The sequence below is a fragment of the Nyctibius grandis genome, chromosome 16 (genome assembly GCF_013368605.1).
Source record: "Nyctibius grandis isolate bNycGra1 chromosome 16, bNycGra1.pri, whole genome shotgun sequence".
In the NCBI taxonomy this organism is placed as follows: domain Eukaryota; kingdom Metazoa; phylum Chordata; class Aves; order Nyctibiiformes; family Nyctibiidae; genus Nyctibius; species Nyctibius grandis.
In genome coordinates, this window is record NC_090673.1 from 2326764 (window position 1) to 2336236 (window position 9473).

At 38.2% G+C, this 9473-nt stretch overlaps 1 protein-coding gene across 3 annotated transcripts in view; it reads right to left on the reverse strand.

Moving 5' to 3' along the window:
- The window catches only part of CNTRL (centriolin), a 32923-nt gene extending 23903 nt beyond the window's left edge, over positions 1 to 9020 (reverse strand). For 2 of the 3 annotated variants that reach the window (XM_068414252.1, XM_068414251.1), the window contains exons 1-9: positions 8869 to 9020; positions 7176 to 7431; positions 6607 to 6740; positions 5965 to 6095; positions 4492 to 4633; positions 3693 to 3879; positions 3402 to 3595; positions 1466 to 1585; positions 386 to 611 (exon numbers count right to left, since the gene is read on the reverse strand). In XM_068414252.1, the coding sequence (XP_068270353.1) occupies positions 386 to 611; positions 1466 to 1585; positions 3402 to 3595; positions 3693 to 3879; positions 4492 to 4633; positions 5965 to 6095; positions 6607 to 6740; positions 7176 to 7398 (1357 nt within the window). In that variant the 5' untranslated portion in view covers positions 7399 to 7431; positions 8869 to 9020. Of the gene's footprint in view, positions 1 to 385; positions 612 to 1465; positions 1586 to 2484; positions 2542 to 3401; positions 3596 to 3692; positions 3880 to 4491; positions 4634 to 5964; positions 6096 to 6606; positions 6741 to 7175; positions 7432 to 8868 lie in introns of all 3 variants that reach the window. The other variant, XM_068414254.1, reaches the window with a different exon arrangement.
- Between the last annotated feature and the right edge of the window lie 453 nt (positions 9021 to 9473).

Consider the following 9473-nt stretch of genomic DNA (forward strand, 5'->3'; position numbering starts at 1 on the left):
GTGTGTTTTCTGTTAAAACATTAATCAGAATGCATTTCCTTAAAACAGTGATAATCAAAGCTAATACATTCTGGTTTCTCAAAAAGTATGTCTAAAGTTCTTTTAATGAGTCTTACACAATTAAATAAATGCATCAAATTAAGCCTCCCTAGTATTTTCTTTTCAATAATATTTAATCCTTTCATCCTGAAATAATAGCAAAAAGAAATTGTAACAGTTTTGGCCCAAAACGCATCAAGTTCAGTGTTTAGAAATTACAGCACTTATAGCCTTTGACACACTATTGTTATTCTTATGTCAAATATGTGTCAAGCATTTAATCAGTAGCATAAACTACACTGATATACATATTTTCATTTTTATTTAATACAAATTAAGATTTTACCTGACTGAATCTTTTTTTCTTTACCCTCTAGTAGTTCATCTAGAGTTTGGAGCTGCGATTTCAGCTGGGGTTTCGTACAGAAGTCACCTTCATCTAGTTGCATTTTTCCAACCTCCATCTGCTGCGCTTTGTTAGCAATGTAGCCTTCTTTTATAAACATGTTTCTTTTATACCTGGCCTTACCAATGTATGGGCTTTCACCAGGAACATTATCAAGTTCAACATCCTGAAATGTATGAAGCAGTATGTATTTATATCTAACTCATAATATACATTTAACTCTCTTAACAAGCATATAAAGGAAAAATCAATCTGAAATTAGAATAATTAGAAGAAAACAGGCTACACTTGACTTGTCTGGCCTTGAACATTCTTGTTATAACAGAATTAAAAACAAACCAACCCAATTAAGGTATGATCAGTTTGTTGCAAATGGGTAATGCAAGTGGATATTTAACTGGAGGAATTTTTCTTAATATTTTAGACCTAATAGTAATATAGATTATACTTAGTCCATTACATTCTTGCAATTAAACTTACTCAAACAGAACTTTAAAAAATCATTCATAGTTAATGATTACTGATCTTTACATTTCTTGTGCTGACTCTTTTCATTCAGGCATCTCTACATTTTTTTTGCAAGTATGACAGAGGTTAGCTCTACTAGGAGGAAAAAAACAACAGAAAAAGGACAGAAATGCTAATACCATCTAACTCAAGAACATTCTGGCTTGTGGAATTTCTCCAAGTGAAAGGGCCTCTAAAATTAAGCCATAAGAAAGGACTATCATTTGGTTAATAATAAGAATTAAATGTTTGTTCATGGACTCCACTTAACTAAAACATATGCATATAGGTATGTATACTAATATTCAACACATTAAATGTTGCTCAGATTCAGTTTAGTTCAAATCTTGTAACTTATGATTTTAAAAAGAAATTTTTATATTTCATAACTAATAACTCTTAATAAAGCAATATCTATTAGAATTATAGAAAAACTACTGAGTTTTCTGTTTTCCAAGTTGAAAAGCAAGAGAAACAGCAATGAAAAGATCCATTTATTTTAAAATTAATTACCTCTGATGGAAAATAATTTAATGGCTCAAATTTTGCATCAATCTTATAAAACACCAGTTCCTGCTCCAATTCATACTGCTTCTGGCAAGCTCGGGTTAGCTCCATGGTCTTCTGCTTTAACTAATAACCCAGTAAACAAAGTAAGTTTCATTCATTCAAGTGTTATCATTGTCACATACATTTCAATTCAGCAGAGAGCAGGGCAGAGATACTAACTTTGAAACAAAGCTCACATCAGAAAAAGTTAAGATGGTGTATTTTGGATCAAGAGTATCACAAAGTGCAACTTTATGATAAGATAAAATATGATGACTAAATAGACAAGAACCTCACAATTAATATAACACAAATGATCACATGAAAGGCCTTTTAAGTTTACATGCATCAAAGGTTTGAAAATAAATTTGTCACTAACTTAGGATAAAAAATAACTTGGGTACAATCCTTCAGCAAAAGCTATGCCAAATAACAAATGTATTTACTGCTACTAATGAGCAGGGAGAACTATGAACACTCATTGTCTGGAAAAGAAACATCTCAATTGTCTAGTAGAGCCTATGCATTTCATTTTAGCTTAACCTTGTGCTAGTTAGGTTTTGAGTGTTTTTGTAGGTTTTTTTTTGTTGTTGTTTTTGGTTTTGTTTTGTTTTTAAATAAAGGTCCATCATGTGATTTCTGTTTAAATCAACTTTTCACACTGAGTACCTGAGGAAGAACATGCAGCAAAACTCCAATAGACAGTGGAAAGCAGGACTAATGGAGGAAAAGAAATAGAACAGACTGGAATAAAGGAAAGGCTTAAAGAAAGATTTTTAAAAACAATATACATCATGCAAAACTTAACTGTGTTTCAGAGAAAATAAAAAAAAAGAAAAATCAAGAAAATTGTATCCAAAACCCACAGTGAATATGAAGTCTCACTGGAACACTTTATATTAAAGTCTTCCTACTTTAGTGAACATGCAAATAAATCCTAGAAATAAAAATAACCATGCAACCCAGGAGCACAGTGGGGCTACCTTTAGTGAGGAATAAAGGCTCTGCGGAAAGGGAACTGTGACAAACCAATACACCAGCTAAAGGAAGAAAGAAGCAAGCAAAGTTTGTCATCCAAAGGATAAGAATGGGTTAAGTTGCAAAATATATGCTGCTAAATCTCACTATACTGAAAACTACCTTTTTAGAAATAGACTGCTGGTTAGTGTGGGTGTTCACAGAAGAAACAGCTATAGAAGTATGAGCTATAGAGGTTGTGAAGGATAAAATTTTAGAGGACAAGTCTAACAAGTAAGATAAAAGCCATATATTAAGTTCCCAGCAGGTCATTCACAACCAAGCACTCTCAATGACTAAGACTTTCTCCAGGGCCACTGTAAAAATCTTCCATTTTATAGCTACCAATGAAAGATACTTGTCAAACATAAGATTTCAGGATGATGTGAATAACGTACAAGTAAACTAATGGACATTACCTGAAATAATAATCAAAGGGTATTACTGACATACAACTTGTATGCACACTTTGTTTTTGTAAAAGCATTTGATCTTTTCCCTTATTGCAGCAGCACTTTAAAGTCTGAACAACGCAGGAGATTCAGTACATCGGCAATTTAGCAGCTAGGGAATACTTAACCTTTCATCAACTGACAAAATTTTAAACAACAACAAAAATTACTAGAGACAAACAAATAAGTTACTGTAAATCATAAATTATCAGAGTGATACAAATTGCTGGTTCAATATACTTACTTTTCCCACAGAAATATTGAAGAACTACTCGTCAAGGAATAATCACTCTCCAAAAAGTTGAAGTGTCTAAGTTTTGTCTCTCTCAATTTTAAACATAAATCTCCAGCCATTTGAACTCTCACATTGACAACTGTTTCTGACAACAAAACTATTCCAAGCATTTACTTAGTGCAAGTGATTATCTTACCAATTCATTTTTGGTATCCAGGTCCCTTTGTAGGTCTTCATAGCTTTGTTTCTGTTGCAAAGTCTTTTCTTTTAATGATTTGTTCACCTCATCTTGATGCTGAAGTTGCTCAAGCACTTTGGACTGGTTAAGTTTAAGGTTCTCCATCTCCTTTACTGTGTTTTCCAACTCTCTTTCTAATTTTTCTATCTCTTCTGAAAAACAAAGTAACAGACACGTTCAAATGGAAATCTTTTCCATCTAAACTTAAATTTGATGTCATTCACTGTAGTTGTAACATATCACTATTACCTAAATTAAACCTCTCTAGAGCTTCCTGCCTGTCATGGTTTGTCACTGGCTGTCCATCCAAGTTTTCCAGTGCTCGCAAGTGGAATATGGTGTACAGGCGGTAGTGAGGCAGACTTACAACTGGATTATCAGCGAGGAATAGAGAAGTCAGATCTTGTAGAGGCTTTAGTTTAGCTATATCATGGAGCTAAATCAAAGACAAATGGAACAATGCTTAGACATCCTTCCAAGAACAATTAAACCCCCATTACTGAATTCCTTATTGTACAGAATGTTTTATGTCAGGTCCATCTCAAAGGATCTATTTTAAAATTTTTGCTAAAGTAGAATCTCTTAAAACCTACCAAAATACACCATATTACAAGTAACTTCCTAAAATCAAATTGTTTCTTGTATGAAAAAATACCACTGCAAAGAGGGCAAATTTCATCATTTCCTAAACATAAACTATAAGCAAATAGATTATTTACAGGTCTCCAAAACCATATAATATACTTATCATAAGGGATACCACCAATAACACGCAAAAGTCTTCACATTTTCACCAAGTTTTTCCTAAGTTTCCAAAAACTTACAATTTCCTGAACAACATAATACAGGTTTATGCTTTGAACACCTGGCACAAGAGGAGAGTTTTTCTGCTAAACAACTTTATGAGGCTCACAACGGCTGTATTTCACAACAGACTTCGTGGAAAGACACTCAGCAATTATTCAGAGTAAGTCAATCAATGTAAATACACCAGTTCACTTCATGAAAAGATTCTGAACAATTATTGTTCCTAACTATAATCACTTACTGATGATACTGTATTCTGATTCAAATTAAGGACACGCAGGGATCTCAGTTTCTTCCCTACCCACACAGGAATATGCTCAATCTCATTCCCTGCAAGGTTCAGCTTCTGTAGATTCTGCATATGTTCTATACCTTCAATTTTACTGAAAATAAGAAGAAAAACATAATTTATCATGAGGCACAGCAAATTTACAGTGTAACTGAGGCATTATGGATAAACTGCAGCAAAATCTGTCTCAAAGAATTATCATCCAAGAGATTAGCAAAAAGAGTCATTTACTGCCATGGACTCACAATTCAAGTTAAATTATACCAGCTTACTTCCAAGGACTACATTAATTAAAAAAAAAAAAAAAAAAAAGTAATTCACAGAAGACTTTCTTGCTCACTCTGGCAAAACCCTTACTCTTACAATCTTCATTTTAATATTAAAATTATTTTAATGTGTGGTAATTCCATTTTAATATGCAAAATTTGTTTTTTTTTCTCCTGAGAACATTACAGGACACCGATGAACCAAAATAAAGATGCTCTGTTTTTTTTTTTATCATAGAAAGGAAGAATCAACTGTAAACTGACACCATGCAGAACTACATTTTTTAAGTGTTTTCATTAAAACACTAAATAGATAATGAGGAAAACATACTAGGTTTTAGTTTACTTGGGCATTTATCTAAATTTATGAGTATTATAACAAAGTGCAGAAGAATGTGCTCTTGCGACTGTAGTATTTTTTGAGTAGGAACCAACTGTATATAACTAAAGTCTGAAAAGATACAGCAGTAGCTAAAAGCTACTCTGACCTTTTCAATTCCTGTTGAGAGAGGAAGTTGCACGAATGCAATGCGTAGAAACGCCAGGGTCTCACTTCCTATTGTGAACTTCTCTACTGAAATCGCAGCTTCTTTACTGCAAAGTCAGTCTCATGTAAAGATCATAATTCACTAACAGAAAAATTGAAGGAAACAAAGAATTTTGCTGTTGCTTGAGCTATTACCCTTCAACATTTTTATACCACCCAGAAATCAGACTCTCAAAACAGTGAAAGTGAAAAGGCAATTTAGTGAGTTTCCAGCCTGCCTGGTCAAGCCCATTCAGCTTCCTCTCCTAAAAGAAAACTTCTTGTATTTACCTGTAATAATAAGCAGTAAAAGTTTAATTAATTTTTTAATCCATTTAATTGGCTTATTGTACACTATTCATTATGGTATCTGGCAGCTTGCATTTCTGGCTAGGTTTCCTAGGAAAACAAGTTTAACTGCAGCTATGGTACACTAACAGTGCCTCCCAGAAGAATTTATCCTTCTAATAACTAAAAGCTTGTGCTTTTTAAGATCTCACCATAGTCTTGATATACAACTGATGGGAAATTCACCTTAACTGCTCACACCTGTGAGATAACTTACTTAAACAATAAGAGAATGTCAGCTTTATCCTTTCTGGGCTCACCAAAACCATCAGTGTTTCTGCTTACCTGATTCTGTTGCAAGACAAATTGAGTTCACGCAACTTCATCAGTTTATCCAACTTCTCAATCTTCTCTATTTGGTTGTTACTAAGATTTAGTGTCTGTAGTTTAGAGCACTTTTCCAAGTTTTCTATGTACTATAGAACAGAAAATTAATCCATGAGCATTGTAGCTTTATTAATTTTTATTTTTAAAGACAAAGGCAGATTTCTAACAGCCACCTAATCATTAAGAAATACAAAGTATTCTAACATTTTATTAATCACAGTTTCACTGTTGCATTCTAAAACCCTGCTTTAGGTACAGTCTTCCATAGTATTGGAAGAAGAAAACTAGATTTTAAATTTACAGTGGACCAGTCTCATCTACACAAAAGGGAAATTGCCATTAAAAAAACCCACCCAAACAAAACCCAGCACAATCCAAAAGTTAAAAAAAAAAAAAAAAATCACACAAATGGATGGTGTTCTAAACTTCCTCCTAACTGATCCAAAATTGACATTTTTTAAACAGAAGCTGCTTGGAGAACTAGGCTATCATAATTAGAATACAGCTGTTTACATCCACTTAAAATTAGACCTTTACTAAAAAATAAATCAAAATTATTTTTTAACTCTATTTAATTACCTGTTATTTTCAATAACTTACCTTAAATTTCTTGTCCCCATCCTTTGGGGAAGAAAGATTCAGTGAGCTTATACATGCCAAATTTTCCTGTTTTGACAGACCTTTTAGAAGGGGCTCGGTAATGTACCTAACTCCTGGACTAACACCATTTTCATCTGAAATTAAACAGAGAAACTACCTTCAGTAGTGAAAGAACTGGTGGTTTTTATTTTAGTCTTTTACTTCACACTGAATACTGGGAAAACATTGAAAATTATTCCTCCCCCCACAGAGGATGAGAAGAAACAGACACCAGAAGCACTTACAGAAAATGACATGTTAGAGTGAGCGGGTATAGCCCTTTGAAAAAGGCACAGTACGCATCTCCCTTCACCAGTCTTTCCCCTGGCACAGACTATAAGGAGTAAAAGTCTCTTTATTCTACACAGCTTTCATTTCTATCACTTCCACATTTGAGTGCCAAAAGATGAAAGCAAATTTTTCTGGGTTCTTTCTAACAGATCATACATCATTAATCATACAGTTCACAGAACATTGGCTTTTTATGCTTTTAGCATGTACTTTTATACCAGCAGTTATTCATACAATACCTTTATGAAACTTATACTCAAAAGCAGCTTCTACATTTTCTGCTGTAACATCAAGTCGCTGGTGCCCCCGCTCTGTGCTTTTGCAAGCAGATGGAGTTGTCTGTTGGCCAAGAGGAGATGGCGATCTGGTACTTGAACTGACAGGAGACATTGGACTAGGTGTCCGAGAAGCTGCCAGCCGTGCTTTCCTATATAATGCTTTTCTTACCGAGCCTTTCTTCATTGCCAAAACCACAGAATATCATATGACCAATATCTGGAAGAACAGAAATAAACATCAGTCTGTACATAAATCTAAATCTGAATGGTTTGCATGCCAACAAAATTGTCTTTTTAGCATAAGAAAATATTTCCAGCAATGATATGGTGCCAAAAAACCACATCTAAGCCAGTTCTCCAATGGGTGACAGCTTCCAGTTTTCATGGGCTAACACATACTCGGAGGAATGATGTACCTGCTCACTTACACCATTCTACAGCACAACACCAGGAACTGGCTGAGCTGTTTTCTGTTTTGCAACTCATCTTGGTAACTGTCCTGCAATTTATGGCTTATACGAAGTCTGTCAGGTCTGGAGATACTATCAACTCAGACTAACGTAGTTGGTAGAGGACAGAAGGAGAAGACTAGGATCCCAATTGTTTCTACCAAAGCTAGAAATCACCCACTTTACAGCTAGAAGAGCAAATACAAGTAAAAAAAAAGGCAACAGAGGAAAAAAAAAATAACAGCCTAGCACTGCCATTCCTTCAGTGTTCCCCTTTCTGCAAACAAGTTATTCCATGACTGCCTGGGAAATTCCAGAGAATGTTAACAGAAACTTCCCCCAGTGACAAATGTAATTCCCCAGGGGTAAGGGCAGAAGCAGTCATGCACGCGTTCTGTGCATGAAAGCCCTTGTAGTGACCATCTTCAAGGGACAGATTTTTACCAAAACCTAGACGTAGTAAACAAAAAGCACATTTTAAGATATTCTTTAAGATAGAAACGTATGCTTTTAAGGGAACGTTGAGCTATATGAGTGATCACATTGTGTCTTGAGAAGGTTTTCTTCATTAAAATGGATTTTTTTTCCACAATCTTCAAAAAGAAGGATAGAAGAGAGTGGCTCCTTTCTAGTACTTGGAGGCACGACTCATTCAGAGCCTGGAAACTCAGACTGGAAGGGGCAGGAGAGAGGGAAAGGTGGTGGTGAGCGAGTGAGAAGCTACTTTGGGAAGTTCCTTCATGTTTTAAGGAGAGCAGCGAGACATTTGAATGCGGTTTCTTGAGAACACATTGTGCTCTTGCCATGAAAACCACGACAAAACTCTCACGGTAGGACAGGCGGGGAAGGGGGGAGTGTTAGGCTGACCTGGCCGCGGAGGTGTGCCCGGGGCGTACCCCGCGCCCCGGCGGGGAGCTGACGGGCCCTCGGTGCGGCCACCTCCCTCCCTCACCTCCCTCCCGGCGGGCGGCCGCAGCCGAGCCACCGGCCTCTCCCCGCCCGCCCGCCACGGCGGGCCCGCACCTGACAGGATGGCGACCACGCAGCGCGGCACGGCGCTGCCGCAGAGCCCCGGGCAGAGCTCCCCTCCGCGGGGCCGGGCTGCGGGGCAGCGCAGTGAGGCGGCCCGGGAGCGGCGATGCTCGCTGACGGGGGATCCCGGTTCCCGCCGCGGGCGGTTCCCCTCAGGCCTCCGCTTTGATTACCTGCGTTGACATGGTAACGCCTTTCGCCGCTCGCCGCCGCCGGGGCGGAGGCAGGCAGGGCGGCCTCTGGGCGACCTCGAGTGAAGGCGCTGCCTCTCCACGAACCTCTCTCCCGCCTCCTTTCCTCCGCTGACCGTTCGTGGTCTCCACCGGCCACCAGGCCCGAGCTGCTGCGGCTCCTTTAAGAGCCCGGCGTGAGGACCCGAGCCGACGCCATTTTGTCTGGTTGTTGGCGGGCGACGGGGCGAGGGGTCCGGGGAAGGGGCGGGGCAGCCCCTCGCGAGGCCACGCCCCTCCCAGCGCAGCTTTCCCGCCGCTGATGGCCCCTCCGGCGCGTGCGCTGCGCGCTCCCCTGTTCCCGCCGCTAATGGCCGCTGTGCCGCAGGGGCGGCCGCCTCTGCTGTGCCCGGGCCGCAGCTGCGTGAGGGGAGATGCCGAGAGGTTTTGTTCTAATTAAAGCTCAAGTCACTGTATAAACTACAAAGCCTGTTCTGGTGATAGTTGTGTTTTGTTTTGTTTTGTTTTTTAATCCGTGCTTTATATATCTGTATCACATAGTAGCGTATCAGTGTAAAATGGTGCGTAGATGGGTTTTTCTCTGGACT